The 22,857-nt window shown below is 39.6% G+C and overlaps 1 protein-coding gene across 1 annotated transcript in view; it reads left to right on the plus strand.

Moving 5' to 3' along the window:
• Positions 1-2,277: 2,277 nt before the first annotated feature.
• ARHGEF38 (Rho guanine nucleotide exchange factor 38) overlaps positions 2,278-22,857 on the plus strand; it is a 98,606-nt gene continuing 78,026 nt past the window's right edge. The window contains exon 1 of the mRNA XM_040966852.1: positions 2,278-2,473. Coding sequence (XP_040822786.1) covers positions 2,278-2,473 — 196 coding nt within the window. The remainder of the gene's footprint in view (positions 2,474-22,857) is intronic.

Below are 22,857 nucleotides of genomic sequence, written 5' to 3' on the forward strand. Positions count from 1 at the left end.
ACCTGGAGGAGACTTCTAGCTCCATATCAGCTCAGCTCTGGTCATTGTGACTACTTGTGGAGTGAATCAGCAGATGGAAGATTCTCCTCTCTGTGTCTCCTCCTATCTGCATATCTGACTTTCCTATAGAAATAAATAATTTTTTAAAAAAGAATATACAAAATTAACCGTTACACACCTCAGATACCACAAATGACCTCAGCTCATTGCTTGTATTACGAGCTACACTCAGCCACAAGTGGTTTTGTACAGCTCCTTCTGGTTAGAAAAACGGACCCTCCTCCATTTGACAATAACTAATACACCATGATCTTTCTGAGTCCCATGTCCATAGGCAAACAATAATTCTTTTTCAAGATAGTCACATTTTTTCCCGATGTTTGTGTTATTTCTTAAACATTTATCATGTGTTAATATCTATAGGCACTGGCACAGTTTCTGAGTATCATATTCTTAAGTTTTTTTATTTCTCATAAGCTGCATAGTTTTGTTTATTTTTAATTTTATTTATTTATTTTTTGGAATGGAAAAGAAACAGAAGGAAGAGAGATCTTTCATCTGCTGATTTCCCCAGCCATTAAGGCTGGGCCAGACTGATGTCAGAATCCTGGGTCTCCAGCTGGGTCTCCCCATTGTTTGAACTGCACAGTTCTGGAATGGTACTTTTTCTAAATACTGTATCTCTGGTAGTTACTATGTGAATTCATGTTTTATGTGTTATAGCATACGTTAGTATAGGACATATACAAATACAATACTAGAAAACAGTTTTTAACCTAAGTCACAAAGCTCATTTATGTCTCCAAGCCATATGTGCCTTCAAAAATATTAAATGTATTTGAGAGGACTAGCTGAAAAAAAAAAAAGACTATCGATTGTATTAAATAAGATTACTCAACATACCCAGCTGTACATACGTAGATGTGTCTATGGAGAATAGAAATGTGTTATCCCTCTTTTATGCCGATTATGCACTCTGTGTTCAGCCTACACCTGTTGAGCTAGGAACACAGTTTCCATCTGTTTTTCTCTCACTTAAAAATCTTGTCTAGCAGGAGTTGGCTAAGAATCAGAGTGGGCAGCACAGGGCTGGGTTTCAGCCATCCCCTTTCTAACAGGAAAGAATCCCTTCCCTCCACAGGGTCTCTGCTTTCTTCTCTAACAAGGGCGTACTACACGCACAAAACGCTGTGCTCATTCCCAGGGCTTCTGCGGACTTCCCCCTTGAGAGATCTCTCAAGGAAAAACAACTTCAATGGGATGAATGAAGGGCTCCTCACAGTTCCGCCTTTCTGCCGCCCGCTCCTGGTCCTCACCCCATCCCTTCCCGGGGCACCCCCTTTAGTTTCATTTTTCCTCTTTTTATTTTCCCAGGGGGAGCTGCCCTCTTCCCGGGCTCCACCTGTGAAAGGCACAGGGGAAAAGATCTTACAGAAACCCAACGCTGACTCTTCTGCTCTCGCTTCTCTAAGCACAAGACACAGGGCACACCAGGAAAAGCTCTCACTGCAGGCCAGGGCAGCCTGTGGAGAGCAAGGAGCCCAGCGGCTCCAGGCCTCTGCGGCCTCCCCCCTCACTCCTGGCACCTGCTGCCAAGCCTGTGCTAAACCCGAATCTTTTTATTTTGCTCAGGAATGCAAAGGGGCGGGGTGGGGGGTGTTCCTGTAAGACTGTTGTCAGTAAACAGTCACCGGTTATTTGATGTTTAAAGGCAGAAGCACTCCTTTGAGTACATACAGAACAGATGCCAATTCCCATAGGTTCACGGTGGTTCTGTGGGTTGCAGGTCAGTGACCCAAGCCAAAAGCCACACACAGGCACAGCCTGCCTCTAGGCAACAGACCGCAAGGCGGTGACCGGAGCACCTGTGCACACCCTTTGGCACTCACTATCCCTGCAAGGTGCAGGTCGCTCTGATGTGCACTCCCCTTCCTTGTTCATTCCCCCCACCCCACCCCCAACCCTCGGGCCTACACAATGGGATTTTTGTTTGTTTCAGGAGCACGTGACCGTGCAGTCCCTGCTTTGCCTAGCTGTGTGTTGCAGGGCTCTCAGGTAGCAGGTGGCACCTTCCCCCATCGGATTCTAGGCATCAAAAAGAATGACCTCATAGGGGTGGAGCCCTGGGACTCCAGGTGGCAGTCAGGGCCAGGTAACCCGGGAGTAAAGCTGTTTAGTTAGAAGGGGGCAGTTCAACCTCTTCCTTTAACCCCTAACCTGAGGCACCTTAGCAACCAGCCATTGCCTGCCGGCCTCGGAAGCTTGTCGCTGCCTCAGATGGAGCCCAAAGAAACCACTGGGAAGGAAAGCATGGGCACCAAGAAAAAGAACCTGACCTTCCTGAGGCCCAGACTGTACATGCTGGAGAGGAGGAAGACAGACACTGTGGTGGAGAACAGTGCTGCTGGGGACCACTCTGGTACCTTGAGGAGGAGCCAGTCTGACAGGACCGAATACAACCAGAAGTTACAAGGTAACCACATAAAAAACCAATCGCCCCGGGTTACTGCACCTCCAGCTCCGTTTCTTCGACTCTTTCATGCTGCAATGAAAGCACTTAAGGCAGAGGAGGAAATCTAACATTGCCTCTCCTCCCTTCAAAATAAGAAAGTGAGCGTATGTCACATTCCAGGAGAAAAGTGTTATCCTGTGGATTAATAGAGTCGATTCTGAATTGTTCTTAGTATATTGTCTTTTTTGGTCCAAGGAGGATAATCATTTTTTCCTCCTTTCCCTTGTTCGTTTCCCTTCCCCTCCCTGGAAAGCAAGCGATGTAGAAACGTATAGAAGATAGTTTATCTCCGTAGATAGGTGTGAGATGGCACACAATGAGATCTATCCAGGTAATTGAGCTGAAGTGTACTTGCGATCATCTTAAGTAGGGACAGGAAAGGACAATCAGGACTGTGAAAAATAAAGTACAGCATAGTCAGCAGGATGGTAGAACAGGATTTGCTGAAAATCACTTAGGTGAGCGTTGCCTTAGAGTGAATTGAATAATGCCCAATTACGGCAACACAAGTTTAGCATGCTTGTGTTGAGTGACTTTTGAGAAATAACTCCCCAGAAATCACTTGGGTATGGATCTCTGTGACAGGTGTAAGGTAGTTTGGCACAGTTGCTAGCATCCATCCCGTTACAGGTTTTGAATTATCACTCCTTGCCATTCTCCCTGTGAGTTTCCCTCCCTTTCTTACAGGTTATTCACTCTAGCAAAACTTGGTTGTGATGTTGATATTTTCTGCATGTTAAATCTCCCCTAAAGGCCCTGTTATGTGATTCCTGCAGAGCTTGGCTCTTCTGCTTTTAACGCAGACTCCCGGTTTGAAATCTCAAACCGCTGCTCCAAGCTCTTATTCTGCACTTCACAATCATGAGGTTAGGAAGATCAACAGGACATGTTTGCTCTTACCAGATCTCATTCCTCAAAAATGAATTTAGATGTGGTTATGCACACTAATTAAGTTAAAGGAAATGCACTTAAAGTAAATCTTTAAATATTATTACTATGAGCTAATGGTTTTATTTTAATTCCTAGTGGTTAAGCATTAAAATGCAGAGTCAGCTGTCTCCTTAAATAAAATTGCTAATGAAGAAGAAATGCTGTTTGTTATTTGAACTTAATTCTTCTTAAGGCAATGGATATGTGGGAATGAATTTTAGAGTCATATACATTTGGTTTGTAATCCCAGCTGTTTAACTATTAGCATCAATCTGTAACACTAATAATATCTGCCACATGGTGTTGTTGAGAGAATGACATTAGATAATTACATGAAACATCCAGGGCTGTGGTTGACACATGCATGGAATATGCCCCATGAATAGTAGTTACTTCAAAATTTTAGGATTATTTGGTACCTTTATGATAGAACAGGACTTGCCCTCTGCTAATCCACATTTGCATTCCTTGTTAATCTTTTTTCAAAGCTTTTTTGGTCCTTGAATAGAGAGACTAGTTACAGGATTCGGAAGAAGTTGATTGCTTTATCAGTAACCGTCTTCCTCTGTGTAAATTTCACTCATTCATTATCATTCTGGTTTTGATTTTTTGTAAATAAAATAAAAAATGGAAACAAAATTTGTTACTCACTAATGTTTACTGCTTCCCAAACAGGTCTAAAATATAAGCCTTTGTCTATAGATGTGCATTGGTTACTTTGGGGAACACCTTGGACTTCTTGTAACACTGATTATGTGGCTTTCCTGTGCCTGGTAAATTCTATCTTTGTCGGTAGAAGAAACAAACAGGAAGTTAATTCTTGTTCCTAGAACTATTTGTGCTTGAGAAGGATCTCAAGTGTAATAGAGCACACCAGGCCTGCAAATGCAGGGTGGCTTCTTGAGAAGTAATATTGTTTAGAAGTATCTCCTGTGGGTTACAGGAGCAGGAAAAAGAAACTATATGTCAGGAACTACAACTATAAAATCATTAAGAAGACATTTGGTCTTTATTCCAAAGGGACTGGTGGAGTAAATGTATAAATAATAAAATATGAAAATAAATAGTACAAAAGTGGAATGATACAATTAGAGATGGAGCCAACATTTCTATCAGAGAAGGTAATTATTTAGAGTTGGATGGAAGAAATTGTTCAAGTTTTGAGAGGTGAGAAGATGGGGAAACAGAGAGAAGGTACAGAACGGGAAGAGGAGTATATTTTACCTCTTCCTGCTATCTGTGTCTATGAAATTGCATATTTTCTTGTTGATTACTTATTATAGACTATTATTTGCCCCTTGCAAGCCTCTCTCCTCCTGTACTCAATGAAAGAGACTCAATCTATCTTGTAAACCATTCCATCTTTGCACTCTGCCCAGGATGCAGTAAGTACTCAGTAACTGCTACATAGAAGAGTGACATGAATGATCTGGCCCAGGCAGGGATGGATGTGAGCAAAGTTACTAAGACATAAAATAAGAGCTCTCACATGTATGTGTCTTCGTATGTGGGGATACACGCCTCCATTACTAAAGAGAGCCTTTGGTTAAAATGAACACATTAGACCCCCAATGCACACAATTGCCTAGATAAAAAGATAATTTCTGGTGGAAGTCTGTCTTATCACAAGCATACCTCAGTTCACTTCTTCTCTGCCATTCATAACAAGATATTTGTTGTAGCAACCTGAATTGACTAATCCATTTATAGCAACAAGAATTGCATTTCCCTTCTCGTGGGCTAGCTCAGCTCCTCATTGTGCTTCTACTCGGAGCCATAGAGAGCTGTCTTTAGTGGTTGAGTTATAAAATCTCAAGTAAAATTTTATATGAGAGTACTTCAAAAAGTGGATAATGGATTTCAAAAATTCCTTTTTGCATTAAAAATTCTCTTAGCTATATTTTCTATATTTTGATGTACTCCTGAGAATGTGTGTGCACATATAAGTACATACAACATATATTTTTTTTGCAGTAATTAAACCTTAAGTAAAATATCTGTTATTTAACATGTACCAGTCTTTATTAGAAATGCTAGTGATTGATATTATAATTATAGATCTCCTGCCAGTATGGGAGCTGAATGTTTCATATATTGAAGCTAAATCTCTAATGTAACATATGTGGAAAAGGGCCTTTGGAAGGCAATTATTTTGTAAGGATGGAGCCCTCATGAATGGAATTAATGATCTTGCAGGGAAAATAAGAGTGTGTCCCTCTCTGCTGTACATTCTGGGAGGATATGAGAAGGTGTCTGCCTATAAACCAGGAAGCAGGTGCTCACCTCATGAGGAACCAGATCCGCTAGGACCTTGATCCTGTATTTCCTAATCTGTAGGACGAAAACAAACATTGGTTGTTTAAGCTCTCTGGTCTGTAGTATATTTTTAATGGCACCTCTAACTGACCAAGATAGTTTCATTTTCTATGGCCACATTAAGCCTCTGATTAATTTTTTTTTAGCCAAGGACATTATTGCTTGCTAAGCTCCAGGTGATAGAGTGGAAGAGAATGGGTAAATTGCCATTACTATTGTCAGCAACCCAAACAAAAATTCTATCTTCACTTCATAGTAGGTCTGTAGTACCATTTTCTTTTTTAAAAGCTATGGTATCACTAAGAAAAGATCATTAAGAAAAGATTCATTGGTTTTATGAAATTCTGGCATTTCTTCCTGTGATAATTATAATGAACCACTCCACTGCATGAACTTTATACAAAACCATGCAGTATAGGGACAGAGGTTCAAATGATGTTTGGGTTGGTTAACTCAGGAGACTGCCTAATGAATAATGTTTATAAAGAATGTTGGCAACCTGGAAATAAGCTTTATGAGTTTGTTCAAGTCTGAAAGAAAGATGACCTAAAGTGAATGACCCTGCAGTCCATGCAGGTTTCTATTCCAGTACTACAAAATTATTTTATTCTTGAATATTAAATAGCTCCTTTCCTACCCTGTCTTCACTCATTCTTTAGTGAAACAGGAAGTAGCTGAGTCAGAAATGTGACACCAATACAAATAGGTGTGTGTTATAGTTTGAAGGATAAACTTTTACATAAGTCAAGGTACTTTAAAAGTTAAGCAGTTGCTGCCTCCTGGCAAGCATCGAAGCTTATTTTCCTTTTCATTTTCAGCAAATGCATCTTGTGTTGAGAAGGACCCTTTCTGTCAAATAAGTGTGAGTCATAGAAATCAGTGAAGTTTGTACTATTCTGTACTACCACCACATCATGATAGGAAAATTTGTTCTTTGTGTGTTTGAGGTGATTATAGGCAGAACTTTATTAAAGATAGCAAATACACTGCTTGGTGTACCTTTTCTTTTTCCATAAAAATTATGGATTTTTTTTTCAAAAAATAACTTGAAAGATCAATGAGTCAAGTAGAATGAAAAAAAGAGGAAAAGGCAGATCAAGTATGTCCTAAACATGAATAAAAATGTGCCTTAAAATAGGAACAGAGCTGGGAAAAAGAGAAAAGCACTCAAGCCACATTTATTTCTGTTTGGACAAGATAAGACAGAAGAAAACTTTGCTTATAGAATCACTTTTTTTTTTCTATTCCATAATCACATGAACTTCAGTACTTTTGTGGGTATTGATTTTCTGAGGAGAGTGAATATTTTGCAAGAAGTGCTAACCAAAGTCACCCCAGACACCAAGCAAGACTAGGTTTCAGGTTGCTGTTTAGTAGTGTCTCTCTACCAAGCCCTCCTCGGCAAGCAGGTGTGCAGTCCTTGGGGCCAGGGATACAGCCACTTTGGAACTTCTTTCTTCATTTTTAGCCCGTAACCTGGAACATACGATTTTCTTTCCAACAGGTTCCTCTAGACTGCTCCTGAGGTCTGCTTGCACCTCTTCCTTGCCCAGTCCTCCAAGGGCCGACTGTTTGGTCGTGTATGTGCCCTTAGACAACTGACCATGGGAAGTTTTGCTTTTTAATTTGATCATGCTGGCGTATTCACATTACTGGTGCCAGGGTCTTCTGGAAGCAGAGCCTGGGAGACTACAGGTCTCAGTACAAGATAGGCATGAATATATACCATCATGCCCCCTTGACAAATTTTGGCCTAAAATTTTAAGGGATCTCTGAAATTTAAACTGAGAATTTGCCGCCTGGATTGTTATAAATGTATATTTGTCGAGACTATATAATATTTTATTCAATAGCTTGCCAATTTTAAATGTATGGACATGGCATGTCAGCTTACAGCTTTACCCTTGCTCCAAGTTCCACAAGGGAGGCAGCTGTAACTGGTTTTAGCCATAATCATTGCTTAGAAAATAGCTCTTCTATGCTAGCTCATAGAAAGCAAGAGGGAGTGAAGGTGAGGAAAGGGGAAAATTCCAATTTCGTCTGCTAGTACTATTTTCACATGCATTGATATTTAATGCCAACATCTTCTCAGCTCTAATTCTACACTTGAGAAAAATAGGTGGAGCTGGGTATTTTGGCACTACAGCTAAGGCACTGTGTGGGATAGCTGAATCCTTTATTGGGGTTTCCATGTTCCTCCTGCTTCCAATCCCAGCTACCTGTTAATGTGCACCCAGGGAGGCAGTAGACAATAGCTCAAGTACCAGGTTCCCTGTCACCTGTGTGGCAAACCCAGATGAGGTCTTGGTTTCTAGTTTTAGCACTGTCCAGTCCCAGCATTTGGGGAATGAATTGCAGATGGAAAATATTTCTTTCCTTCTAACTAGCTATTATCTATCAACTCTTCCCTCTCTTTCAACTTAAAATAGGAAGCAAAAAAGAAAATAGATGATGGAGCTTGAATTTGTGCTGAGGCACTTTAAAGAGTTGCAAATTAGAAGGTACCTAATTAATTGACTAAGTAGATGTTGCATATTTATGGTTTACTGGGAGTTAGAAGTCAAATCAATTTGATGGTTGCATGTTTTGTAATGCAATGACATTCTTGGGTTATTGTGATAAAACATGACCCATTATTTATCACTTTGAAATATGCATGTTTTTCTTCTGAATTAATGTGGCCTGTCCCTGCCAGAGTGCAGCTGTTAAATAAATATCTTTTTGTTGTTTAATTATCAGTGAACAGAATTACAAAGTTAGGTTAATCAAACCTGCCCTATAATAATGGCTTAATGATCTCCATTTCCCACTTGGTTGAACATCCTGACATTCTTTATTCTTTAATTTTATGCCTATTGTCATTTCTTTGTATGTCAATAAAACCTAACACATCTGAAAAACTGAAAGCCCTGTTCTGTAGCCATAGTTGGAGCGAGGAGTAATACTTTTGCAAATAAAAAGAATGGAATCATATACTGGATAAGCAAGCAGCTCTATTTTAGTAGGTGATATTTCAACAGAATTCTATGAAGTCAGCCTAAATTGTGAGTGGTAACTTAAATGTAGCAGGAAAATAAGGCGTTACTATTAAAGGGGTTTGTCCAAGGTTGTTTTAAGCAATTTCTCTCTTGATTAATCAATCATAGAATAAATGAACTTTAGGATACGTGCATGGAAACCTTGACACAGGATGTAATCTTAGATTGTCTAACCCCTCCAGATCTTACCTAAAAAAAAAAAAGGCAAAGCAAAAGAGAACTTTAAACTCTGTGCTGTCAAGCTACTGGTGTTAAGTATTCTGAGTCATTGTAGCTCCTCTCAGAAAGTGTCTTTTCTGAATGCTTCTTAATGTTAGGTCTCCAGTGGCACCAGAAAAAAACAGTCATTGATCACTGATTCTGTACTTGCTGTGAAATGGCTGATGGGGGCATTGTTTAACCTCTCAGTGTTGCCCCTAGTTTATCCAGGGGAAAAATAAGAGGTACGTGTCCTCCCTCCACATAAAAACAAGCAAATTCCTTTATTTAGCCACAAGCAATTGAGAGTCAGATCTGTACCTGCTTCCTGGGCTTCACTGTAGCTATTTTCCCTGCTTAGAAGTTTCTTCCCCTAACTCTTTGCAAGGATGAATTCTCACAGGTGAAGCTCCGTTTACCCTCTCAGGGCATCCTTCTCGCACAGTCTGGCCTCAAGCAGCACGCAAAAGAACAAACAGTGTTCCTCTATGCTCTTAGATTGAGGCCTGTGAATTGGTCTGACAAAAGACATACTGTCAAGAAAAAAAAAGCATTTTATTTGACGTTAATATTTTTATATGATATAAGTAGAGGTTTTAATAGAAGGAAATGAGACGTTAAAGGAAGCAGTTAGACATGGGATCTCACGTACCATTTTAACAAGCAGCACTACATTGTGAAAATGTAACAAAAACAAAAGAAAAGAATGTGTAGGCTAGGGGCAGTAAAAGGCAAGAAACTTACTGGGAATCACAAGGAAAATATATGAAAGATAAGGGTTATAGTTAATAAGATTTGTTTGTACAGATTCATCTCACTGTCAGCTTCATCCACTAAGACAAGAATTTTCTCCTCTTCCTCATGAAGTCACCTTTATCGTGGAAAATTGATGAAGAAGGAGAGCAGAGAGCTCTTACCTCCGCTGTATTAAACACTTCGGCTCCAAATAATCAGTAGACTAAAGGGTCATCCTTAGGGGTGTGTGTTCTGTTCTCCTTCAAGTGTTTCCATCTCGCTGATTGCTCTCAAATTATGCTATTCTATTTCTGTGTTCCCTCTTGTAGTTGAAGTCAACTATATCCATGGAGTGGAGACGTGTCTCGTTTTAGCACTAAAGCAACGCTTGGCATCTGAGTGCTGCTCAGCTGAATGATTATTTACTGAAGGACTTAAGACTTATCAATGAGTAATGAAAGTTGTATTAATCATTATGAATGATGTCTGTCATTCCCTTTTCTCCACTATTGATAGAAGTCAACTTTGGGATTGACTGCTCTTCATGCTTTTTTTTTTTTTCTGTTGGGGATGGTAATAAAAACCATAATTTCAGTAAAATAATAAAATATTCTTTTTTCCAACCCAAACAGGTTCTCATTTTTAATGAATTTATTCGATAGCATTGACTAGCATGGGCCAGGCCTTAGGAATATATAACTAAATCAAAAGCAAACTAAGCCTATTGATTGACACATGTAGTGAACAAATAATGATGGAAATGGGGTTAAATACCCAGGGTATCCTGCATGTTGGGTTCTTGAGTTGCAGATTCTGAGATGGAGATCAACACGCAACAGGGATATCAGAAAACATCCCTGCTACCATCACCTGAGGAAGAGTAAGAATGTGTGAAGGACATGAGAGGGAGAAGCTGAGTTGTGACATGGTCTTACTGGAAGCCCTGACAGCTCTGCATTCTGCAATGGATGAGTTTTTTGAGTCATTGACAAGTGCTATAAAGAACACTTATCTTCCTAACATCCTTTAGGTTATCAGATAAGCACCACTGTTTTAAAAAGTGGGGGCACAGTGTGACTGGTCCGATGTGATGGCTCAGGGACTCAATCTTCACCTTGCACACACTGGGATTGCACTGATTGTTCCTGGCTGCTCTGCTTTCCACCCAGCTCCTTGTATGTGCCTTGGAAAAGCAGTAGATGATGGCCCAATGTGTTGGGACCCTGCACCCACATGGGAGATCTGGAAGAAGCTCCTTACTCCTGGTTTTGGATTGGTTTAGCTCCAACCATTGTGGCCACTTGAGGAGTGAACCAGTGGATGGAAGATCTCTCTGTCTCTCCTAATATCACTTCTGAAATGCCAAAAGAAGAAATACTGTAATCTGAATCTTGAAATTCAGTTAGTACTTTAAGGGTTGGAGGACACTCCAAAGAGCTTAAACATGTTCTAGTTTATGGTACAAGGCAATAAAGGTAATAAATCCAGCTTCCCTGTTCGGCAGGTTCATAAATGAAAACTGCTGTGCCCACACCCACTGAACATCTGTGCTCAGGCCATTATGTCCTCTCCTGTTCTTAACGACCTGGCAAAGAGATTATTGCCAGATATTCACAGATGATATAATGGAGGAGAAGAGAGATAAAGGCTGAGTGATCATACAATGAGCAAATAATGAAGTCAGAATTTTAGTGAAGTTTACTTAGCTCCAAATACGGTGCTTCTTCAAGAACTATGTTGTCTTCATTGCCCTAACTTTAGTTTTTTTTAAAATACTTGCTTTATGGTATGATCTTGAAGAATGGACTGATATAGATTAACTTTTGAACAGTTCCCCAGAACCTCAAGAGGTGTGTAAGTTTTATGATTACATGTATCTACAATCTCACAATAAACAGTGGCCAGCAAGTATTTTGCAATAGCTGTGTTATTTTATCTTTTAAACAAAACATTTAATGTGCATAGAAGTTAGGAAAATTCAGTTGCACTAAGTGAGGTCAACACTTCATAGAGTTACCTAGAATACTGATTATTTGGATGATCTGGTTCTTGGAAACCAATCATCATCACTAACTGGATAACACAAATGCAGGAGGACCTTTTTTTAATTGAAAAATTGGGTCAGAGTGTCCAACCACCTTGCTTCTAAACACTCCTCGTTGCTTGTTTTCATCTTCCTCATCAGTGACATCCAGAGAAATATGTGTACTGTACAAGATTTTTAATACCCATCCAAAGAATAAAAATGATTTTTTAAAATTTTACCATTTGGAAATATTTATATTTATGTGTGTTTTATATGTACATGAGGCACCAATATCACATGTAGGTTGGAGGTGTTGTGAACAACTGTTCAGTTGATACACAATCTAAGAGTTTGGAGTAAGGAGTCTGCATTGTGGCACAGCAAGTTGAGCCACAAGCTTTGACATTGCATTCCATATTAGAGTGCTGTTTCCAATCTTTTTTTAAATGTTTTTATTGGAAAGTGAGATATACAGAGAGGAGGAGAGACAGAGGAAGAACTTCCATCTGTTGATTCACTCCTGAAGTCATTGCAATGGCCAGAGCAGAGCTGATCCAAACCAGGAGCCAGTCGCTTCTTCTAGGTCTTCCATGTGGGTGCAGGGTCCCAAGACCTTGAGCCATCCTCTACTGTTTTCCCAAGTCACAAGTAGGGAGCTAGATGAGAAGTGGGACCACTGGGATTAGAACCAGCACCTAATGAGATCCTGGCAATGCAAGGCGAGGACTTTAGCCACTAGGCTACTGCTCCAGGCCCTGTTTCCAGTCTTGGTTGCTTTGCTTCTTGTTCAACTTCCCGCTAACATAACTGGAACATCAGTGGGAGATGGCCCAAGTACTTTACTTAGATCTCTGCCACCCACCTGGGAGATTTGGGTAAGTTCCAGGCTGTTGGTTTCTGCTTGGCTCAGTCATGGTCATTGTGGCCATTTGAGGGGTGAACCAGAAAATGGAAAATTCTCTCTCTCTCTCCCTCTCTCTCTCTCTCTCTCTCTCTTCCTCTCTCTCTCTGTCACTCTGACTTCCAACTAAATAAATGTTTTTTTAAAAACAGGAATTTGGGATGAAATCTTGATATGCTCTACAATAAGGAAGAACACTGAAGACATTATGCTAAGTAAAATAAGACAGATGCAAAAAAATAAATCTTGCACAAGTCCATGTTTATAAAGTAGCAGGAATGGTCAGTTCATAGACACAGAAGACAGAAGGGTAGTTGTGAGGGTCTGGGAAAGGGCTAAATGTTTAGCTACTGTTCAATGACTACAGAGTTTTTCTGGAAAGATTTCAAAGTTTGGAACTAGACTGACATGTACATTCAAAATAATTAACATGATAAATTTTATGTTACATATGAAGGAATTTCAGAGAGTTCATCAAAATATAAGCTAATTTCGTCGTGAAAAATTCTGACATCCATGTATGTGAGCTAGCCCTAAAAAGTTGATGAATAATGTAAAGTATGAAAAACTATATATCTTAAAATGTTTTTGCACTAAAATAGAATTATTTATTAGTCTCCCATATCTTTGGAAACTCCTGGGCTACCACACTGAGAAGGAACACTAAGCCTCTCCCAGGCTGTATTTGCATTTTCTTGTCTCTTGCCTGAGCGAGTTTTCCCTTGGACTGGTCTGCCTTGACGGATTTTGGTTCCTCACTTCATAGTGCTTGTCCTCACTCTGGTTGATGCATAAACCACAACTCATCTTTGCAAGCTTGTCTTCTGAGTCCTCACCCTCCATGCATTTGTACCTCACACCCTTGATGCTTATCTCATGTCTGTTATTTACCTCTCAGTGTCTCTTCACTCAGCTGAATTTCTTGATGACAGGAACACTTGTAACTTCAGCATCTGGGAAAAGCAAAAGATTTGGCATGTATTCAGTAATTATGTTTGCTGTGCTCATGAGTAAATGAATGAATACATACACCATCAATGGGTAGGGCAGCAATTGTGCAACAAAATCCCAGTGGAGAAAGCAAGCCCTTCCCCATGGCCTGTTCCAAACTAGCCTTGTCTAGCTCACTTTCTGCCTGGCTTCAGGGTCAGAGTGCCTGTGTATGGCTCTAACTCAAGGGCACCAAACATTTGTCCAATTTTTATTGTGGCTCATATTTCTCTTCTCTACATTTCACGTGATTAGCCTTTAAAATTCTGCCACCATTTGCAGGGAGACACAAAAAAAATGTACTAAAGGAGTGATAAATTATTGCCCTGGACATCGCAACACAATTTTATAAACAAATTGATGAATCAAGAGGTTATTTTTGTTCAGGACCAGATTCTAAGTAGAGTGATTGATCTCTCCCTTTCTCTCTCTTCTTTGGTAATGCAACCTATACATGTGAAAACACAATAATACATTTGAAAATACTCTCCTGAAGTTTGGATTGCTTATTAATGTCAAAACCAGTCATACATTTTAGATTGTCATTTTATTACAATGGTACTGTTTTTCAAAGTGTTCAAAACTAAATAGAACATGCTTAAAGTATGACAATTATACTCTCATTTTAGGGTTTGGTTCTGTTTTTTACTCTGAGCTTTTCTACACAAAAGAGGCAAAATTAGGTTCCCTTGTAAAGAATACTTGGAAAGCAAAATCAGAACTACCTGGAGAAAACTGAAGCTTTGTTATATTGAAGTTGTAAGCCAAATTTTTTATGTATTTGATTTTTACTTTTATAGAGTAGCTAAAATTTTTCTCAATAAACACTCCAGTGAGATTTTGAATTGTTATAAACATTCAAAAGCTCAAGTCCTGCATCTTTTTGGCTATTTGTTCTTATAAGAATGCAGAAATAGGGCCCGGCACGGTGGCGCAAGTGGTTAAAGGTCCTCGCCTTGCACGCCCGGGATCCCATATGGGCGCCGGTTCTAATCCCGGCAGCCCCGCTTCCCTTCCAGCTCCCTGCCTGTGGCCTGGGAAAGCAGTCGAGGACGTCCTAAGGCTTTGGGAACCTGCACCCACGTGGGAGACCCGGAAGAGGCTCCTGGCTTTGGATCGGCATAGTATCGGCCCGTTGTGCTCACTTGGGGAGTGAGTCATCGGACGGAGGATCTTCCTCTCTGTCTCTCCTCTCTGTATATCCGCCTTTCCAATGAAAAAATAATAAAAATAAATCTTTAAAGAAAAAGAATGCAGAAATAGAAGCAAAAATTCAGGCCTGATTTGTAGGGGATGAATTCAACTGGGAAGGCAGCAAAAGCTTGTCCAAGTGATTGGACCTCTGCACTCACAGGGGAGACCTGGAAGGAGTTCCACGCTTCTGATTTTGGCCTAGCTCAGCCCTGACTGTTTTGACCATTTGAAGAATAGATCAACAGATGGAAGACTGGTCTTTCTGTCTCCACAATTTTTTTAAAAAAATATCATTTTATTTGAAATGCAGGTAGACAAAGATATTGGTGTGCAATAACTGAGTCAGTGGACCCAAAAGAGTCTGTTTAAATTATCTGAGAGGGAAAACCAGCCCTCTTTCTAGTTTATCTACAATGTGTAAGATGTGGAAGGTGGTGAACTTCCTACCCCTACAAAGGTTTCAGAGAAGGGGGAGCAGGGAAGCAATGATGCTTAGTTTTCCCACAAATTATCCAAGTCCTCTGACCTCTAAATTCATGCATGATTGCCCCATACTGAGACACTTGTTAGCCCCACCTCCTTACCACAATTTAGCCTCTCATCTCCTTTTCTGACCTATTTTTCTGTTCAGCCGCCACCACCCCACCACCACCACCAATGCCTGTCTTATTTCCTTCACAATGTCTTATCACAATCTGGTTTCTATGTATTTCTTTATTATTCAGGTTATGGGACTTCCCTTTTACCACTAAAATATGTTTCATAAGGGCTGTGTTCTTTCTTTTCCATTGCTGACTTACTAGAACCAGATTTCTCAGCATTGATGTTTCTCATATTTCAGACGACGTATTTCTTTGTTGTAGGTAGTTGTCCTCTATGTTGCAGAAATCTTAGCAGGGTCCCTTCCCTCTGCTCATGCTAATGGCGCTAAATCTCCCCTATGCTGTTCTCTAATTGTGACAATCACAAACTACTAAAACTTTTTGGAGAGAATAAAATTTTCAAGTTAAGAATCACTGACCTAGTACAAGGCTTGACATAAAGAGAACTCAGTAAATAACGATTGAATGAATGAACAGATGGATAAAGTCAGTATTTCTCATTCAGGCAAAACTTTGCGTTTTCTTTTCTTTTTTTTTTTAACTTTGTATTTTCGAGATGATTACAACACAAAAACTGAATACGGTGATCACTTGACCAAATCATGCTCCTTTCTTTACTGGGCTTAGAATCCATCCTCTTTCACTTCTCTCCTGCCGAAGGCATGTTTTTAAAAAGACATTTCCAGAAAACAACCATGTAGTTAGCTCCTAATTGCTCTGGCTGTGCTACGCTGAATACTGCAGGTGCCCGTACATTCAAAACAGTGCCACTGAAGGATTTTTCAAACCACAGAAGTTTTGTTGAATTCCTTTTGGAAATCCACTTCTCTACTTTCTGCAGCAATTAGCAGTCAGAAGAAATAAGTCACATGCCCTTCGAACAAAGATAAAATATGAGTATTTTCCTGCCCTAATGATTGAGCTTTCAAATTTGAGCAGTGGAGGGCCTGCTCTTCAACATTCGTACTTGCTACTCTCCAAAACATGCCTGACGTGCAATTATAGGACACCTATTTCTCACAAAATCTGTTTGCTCCACTCATCTGGCCAGCACCAGATTGCCACTGAAACTGTGTGGAACTTACGCCAGTGAATTCAAGGCAATATCAACCTGATTTATTTTTAATATAGTTTATAGGGGCAGAAATAAAGCATAGAGAGGAACCAATAAAAAGCACTGTAGTCATATCTGAAGATCTGGTAACGAACCTGTCCTGAAGGAAATCCTAGATTAAATTGTAGGTGCATGTTTACACCGTATGGAGAGGAAAGAACTGAACTGATGGCGTAGGGAGAGGGAGATGGGCAGAAGAACTGACTCTTAAGAAGACCAGCCCTTTCTAAGAAATTAGCTTCTTTCTCCTATTTAATGAAATAGAGTGTGATAGCTGTTACCACCTTATCTCTTCTACTCACTCTCTCTCAGCATTCCCCGTTTCATTAAACAACAGCACTATTCAGTTAACCAAGTCAGAAGTTGCAGAGTCAGCTTTGATTTCCTTTCTCCTTTACGCGGCAGTGTGTACTCAAAAGTTGATTCTAATGCGAACTCCTAGGCCACTCTTGATCTGCTCAGTTCTCTTGATCTTGCCAACTAGACAGCTGAACTACCCATTCGCCCTCCTGGAAACTAGTCCAGCCAGGTTACTGGTCATTTTCTGTGTCTCTGTTTCCAGTTTTGCTCTCCACTTTCTGCTCCCAAATATAGTCCGATGGGGACCACCATCATCACGCCAGGAGAATCTGATCATGTTGCTTGTTAAAATGTTCCCCCATTCATATCAAATTGCCTTTAAAAAGCATAGATTTTTAAACTAGGCCTTCAGCATATCTCTGAAAATTTCTCTAGACTCATTTCAGATTTCCTAACATTTAGTCACACCATGCTGCTTTCACATCTTTTCTTGCCACTTGGCATTTGGACATAACGATTCGCTTTTCTCAGGACTCGGTCTCTGCCCACCTCATGCTATTTCTCTCAGACCTCAATTATGTGTCATTTTTTTCTGACCTTTGCTCTGTGTTATGCTTAAAATGGCCACAGTTGATTCTAATATTTGTGCACCAGTTTTAAAATATTCACTAATATCTTAAATTGAGAAGTGATTTGTTTGCAGAATCTTTTTAGAATAATTTTCTCATCCATCTTTTTTGTTTTGTTCAATTCTGAAGATAGTATTATCTCAACAACTGTTTCAAATAATTTTAAAGCATTAGTTTTCAAGTAAACAAACTCTTTAACTCATATTTCATCAACTTATGCGAGTTTAATTATATGGATGTGAATACAATAGACATCAGTTGAAAGGTTTAGGGAGGGAATGGAAAATATTGATTTGAACTATGATGATAATGCCCTGTCTTTGCTTTTAAAGTACTTCTGGCTTACATATTAAACATTTTAAATTATATTTTATCATTTGAAGGGGGAAGGGAAGAAAAAGAGAGAGAAAAAGAGATAAGCGTTCAGACAGATATTGCATCACATCCATTGGTTCACATTGTTGTAATGATTGGGGCTGGACTGATGGCAAGAGCTGGTAACTCAATCCTGGTCTCCCCTGTGAGTGACAAAGACCCAACTGGCCTTTTAGTCACAAGTCAAAGGCTTGCTGCATATGCACTGCTTGATGATAGAGATTATCGTTTTATTCACCACAATGTACACAACACGAAACATGCTACTGGCTCAAAATCCAGTGCACAATTTTAAAAACTGATATTAGATACAAGATTTCCTTAACTTAAAAAACCATGAACTTTGTAAAATTGCTATCTTCAAATTCTGATATTTTCTCATTCTTTTTTAATCATGAGCATATCTGTGGTTACAATGAAATTATAAAATAGATGCCAGATTCTTATACCTTATTAACCCTGTGTTTTCCAGTTAGAAAGCTTCGAAAGTTTCTCTGTAAATTAATTTCAAATAGCTGCCTAATCTGGTGTTTAGGATATGTGTATTGAGGCAAGTGGGTTTTGTTAAGCAAAATATGTATCAAATCTTAATGTTGGTAAATGAAATTATTAATTCCAATTCTCCTTCAATGAAAGGTAGGTAAAGACTGGATGCTCAGCACAGTGGTTAACATGCTTTTGGCACAACTGCATCCCTTTACTGGAGTGCATGGGACAGAATCCTGCCTCCATTTGCATTCCAGTTTCCTGCTAATGCACACCCTGGGAGACTGTGCTGATGAGTCAAGTACTTGCGCCCCTGCTACCTCTATGGGAGACCTGATTGGAGTTCTGCACTTCCTTTTGGCCAAGTCCCAGTTATTGTGGACACTGCGGAGTAAACTACTGACTGGGAGATTTCTGAATGTCTTTTGCTTTTCAAACAAATAAACAAACAAAATTTTAAAGTAAGCCATAAGTGAAGCTTCAATATAACTATAAAATCCATTATTTCTTATTAGAGTACATTGAAAAATAATATTAGCCAGGGAATTTAAATAAATAAGGACCTAGAATTTTGAAAGTATTAATAACCTATACACTAAGCAGAACATAAATATTTTAGTCATCATCATCATCTTTCAGATTGTTTTATTTGTGGTTTTTTAAAAAAATATTTATTTTTATTTGAAAGGCAGATTTACTGAGATAAGGAGAGACAGAGAGAGAGAGATCTTCCACCAACTGGTCCATTCCTCAAATGGATGATGTGGCTGGAGCTCAGCTAATCCGAAGCCAAGAGTCAGGAGCTTCATCTGGGTCTCCCACTTGCAGGGGCCCAAGGATTTGAGCCATTCTCCACTGCTTTCTCAGGCAATCAACAGAGAGCTGGATGGGAAGTGGAGCAGCAGGGACACCAATTGGCATCCATATGAGATACCGGTGCGACAAGCAGAGGCTTAGCCTACTACATTGTGGCTCCAGCCCAGATTTATCTATTTGTTTGGAAATCAGAGGTACAGAGTTGGGGAGAGACATTCCAACTGCTGATTCACTCCCCAGATGGCTGCAACGGTCAGTACTAGACCAGAGTCATTGAGGTCTCACCAAGGGGTGACAGGGACCCAAGAAATTCGGTCATCTTTTGCTTTTTTCCAGAATGTTAACAGGGAGCTGGATTAGAAGTGGAGCAGGTGCAACATAAACTTGCCTCACAGATCATGGCGACACCATAGGCAGAAGCTTATGCCATAACAACGACCTCTTCTCCATCTAGATTTTTAAACTTTCTCGAGAAGCACAGCATTTTCTTTAAATTCTCAGAAACTTCATTGCATTATGCTTTAAGTTTAGGATATATGGAAGATCACGAGACTTATAAAATTCCCTCCTAGGGTGAGTAGTGACTAACACGCACTTAGGAGCCAGAACAGCACATGTTTGGATTTATCTTGCGTGTATTTTACCACAATTGAAAAAATATGGAGAGAAGAGTAACTTTCTACAGGAGGACAGAACGAGTATTAAAATGACTGCTTTGGGAGCAGGCATTTAACTTGGCAGTGAACATGCCTAGATCTTCCATCAGAGTACCTGGATTGGATTCCCGGCTCCAGCTCATGGCACCAGCTTCCTGCCAATGCAGATACTGGGAAGCAGCAGCGATGGCTTAAGCAACTGGGTTCCTAACACACACGTATGACGTGTGCTCCCAGCTCCTGGCTCTAGCCGCAGCCCCAGGCTAGTCTAGGCTGTGGCAGGCATTTAAGGAATGAATCAGTGAATGGAGTGCGTGTTCTCTCTCTCTCTCTCCTCTTCCCTTCTCTGCCCTTTCTGTCACTTAAATTTGAAAAATTAAATTATCTAATAAGAAAGAGCCTTAGGATCAGATCATGCTTTTTCAGTAATATTTTTAACATTTTATGTTGAACTGTCCCAGAAGTCACTTTTGTCTGTGTATTTTCTAAGAGCTAGAAGGTGGGTATGACTATTGTTATCCACAACATCTATTCTTATTTGAATTGGCAGGCGAATATTCATCAAGGTAGATATCACTAACAATACTGTCAGAAGAGAAATAATATTGTTGTGACACCAAGGCAGCATTTTTATTACACACATTACCTTGAAATAACACTTTTGCTAGGAAATTTGTTGCAGCATACACATGGTGCTTGATAGAAAGAAGCCAAGCTAAAGCCCATTAGTTATATGTGCTGCACGTGATGTATGGTGGAACAGCCTGGGAGACACAGGGTATTATTAACTGTGAAGGTCATTCCACCACCAGTATAACATCTGGAACAAAGATGTATTTGGGTATGCTGTTTATCTAGACTTCACATCCTTATTTTTACAAGCCTTTCCTTTTCTATGTCGTTTAAAACTTTCATAAGGCTTAGGGTTTATTATTGTTTCTGTTTTGAGTAAAAGAAGGCCTATTTTGTTTAACTTGCCTTGTACTCTGAACCGAAGTCAAAAATATTTTGACTTTTTAACTATGATTGCATTTGACATTAAAATATTTGTCTTAATTAGTATAACAAATGCTAAATTTGTACTGACTGCCTTGTCTCTTTACATGCACTTTTATTTTTTTTTTAAATATTTATTTATTTTCATTGCAAAGTCAGATATACAGAGAGGAGGAGAGACAGAGAGGAAGATCTTCCATCCAGTGGTTCACTCCCCAAGCAGCCACAACGGCTGGAGCTGACCCAATCCGAAGCCAGGAGCCTGCTCCGGGTCTCCCTCATAGGTGCAGAATCCCAAGACTTTGTGCCATCCTTGACTGCTTTCCCAGGCCACGAGCAGGGAGCTGGATGGGAAGTGGGGCTGCCAGGATTAGAACCAGTGCCCATATAGGATCCAGGCACGTGCATGGTGAGCACTTTAGCTGCTATGCTACTGTGCCGGGCCATCCCTGTAGCTTTGATCTGCATTTCCTTTATGATCCATGGAATGGTGCATTTCGGGTGAGACAATTCTGCATCTGTTCATCAAATCTTGCTGTTTATTGTGTTGTCTGTCTGCAATTTCCTTACTCATGGTTGATATGATGATTTTATCCATTTTTAAAGGAAAGTATTGTGCTTCATATATTCTAATGGACTATCAATAGATGCTTAACTGTACTAAATTGTTATATTTTTGAGCCTTATTAATATACAAAGTCCTTTGTCTTTTTCATGCTTTTTTAAAATTTAAAGTGTATTTTGTCTTGTATCTGTGCAGCGATGATGCCTTTCCTTTGGTCGCTCATTGCATGAGCTATTTTTCATCCTCCCCATTTTAAAAAAAAGATACATTATTTAAAAATTTTAAATGACAGGGTTAAAAAGATACAGAGAGACATAGAGCAATGTCTACCATCCATCATTCACTTCTCAAATGGCCAAAAAGGCCAGAGCTGGGCTGGTTCAAAGCCAGAAGCCAGAAGCTTCATCAGGGTCTCCCACCTGTGTGTAGGGGCCTAAGCTCTTCAGCTGTCTTCTGCTGCCCTTCTAGGCACATTAGCACCGAAGTGGAGTGTACAGGACCCAAACTGGTGCCCCTGTGGGATGCCAGAATAACAGGCACCAGTTTGCACACCACAGGACTGTATCAGCTCCGATCCTTTCACTTTTAATCTCTTTGTGTATGGATATTTAAAGTGAATCTGTTATAGACAACATACAGTTACATAGTATCTTTCATCCAGTCTGTGAATCTCATCTTTCAGTTGGAGCTCTTAATCCATTTAAGTTTACAGTGATTATCAATAAGAAGGGAATTAACTTTTATCACCCTGCTATTTTTATATGCCTTCAAGCTTTTTTCTCGCTCTTATTTTCTAAATTACTGCTTCATTTTTGTGTTTGATGGATTTGTACTAAAATATTTAATTTCTTTGCTCATTTGCTCTTACATATATTATATACTCATTTTCTATTTAGCTACTGTGAGGATCACATTTAAAGCCCTAAAATTATAATACTCCAATTTTAACTTATATAGCTACCAACAACACCATGCAGAAACTCTGGCTCTTTAACAGCCCTGTTCCTATTCCTCCCGTTGCTGATATCACAAAATTACATCACTGCACATCGCATGTCCCAAAACATAAACTAATTACTTTAAAAAAAACACTGGACTATGAGATTTTGTAGAAAAATAGAGTTACAAAACATTATTATAACAACATCAGCTTTTGTAGTTGTCCATGTAGTTACCCTTATTGATAACTTCATTTCTCCACATGGTTTTGAGTCACTGTCTACTGTCTTCACTTCACCCTATAGGATTGCCTTGATCATGTCTTGAAGGGCAAGCAGCAGTAATGAACCCCAGTTGCTTTTGTTTGTCTGAGAATATGTTAAGTTCCTCCTCGATTGTTTGTTTGTTTGTTTCTGGACATAATTTCTTCATTGACAGGCTTTTTTCTCCTTTAACACTTTGAATATTTCAGCCCACTATTGTCTGAAGTCTCATGTGAAGTATATATTAACAGTCATATCAAGATCCTTTGTAAATAA

The sequence above is a fragment of the Ochotona curzoniae genome, unplaced genomic scaffold (genome assembly GCF_017591425.1).
Source record: "Ochotona curzoniae isolate NIBS_2020 unplaced genomic scaffold, NIBS_Ocur_1.0 scaffold_4506, whole genome shotgun sequence".
Classification (NCBI taxonomy): domain Eukaryota; kingdom Metazoa; phylum Chordata; class Mammalia; order Lagomorpha; family Ochotonidae; genus Ochotona; species Ochotona curzoniae.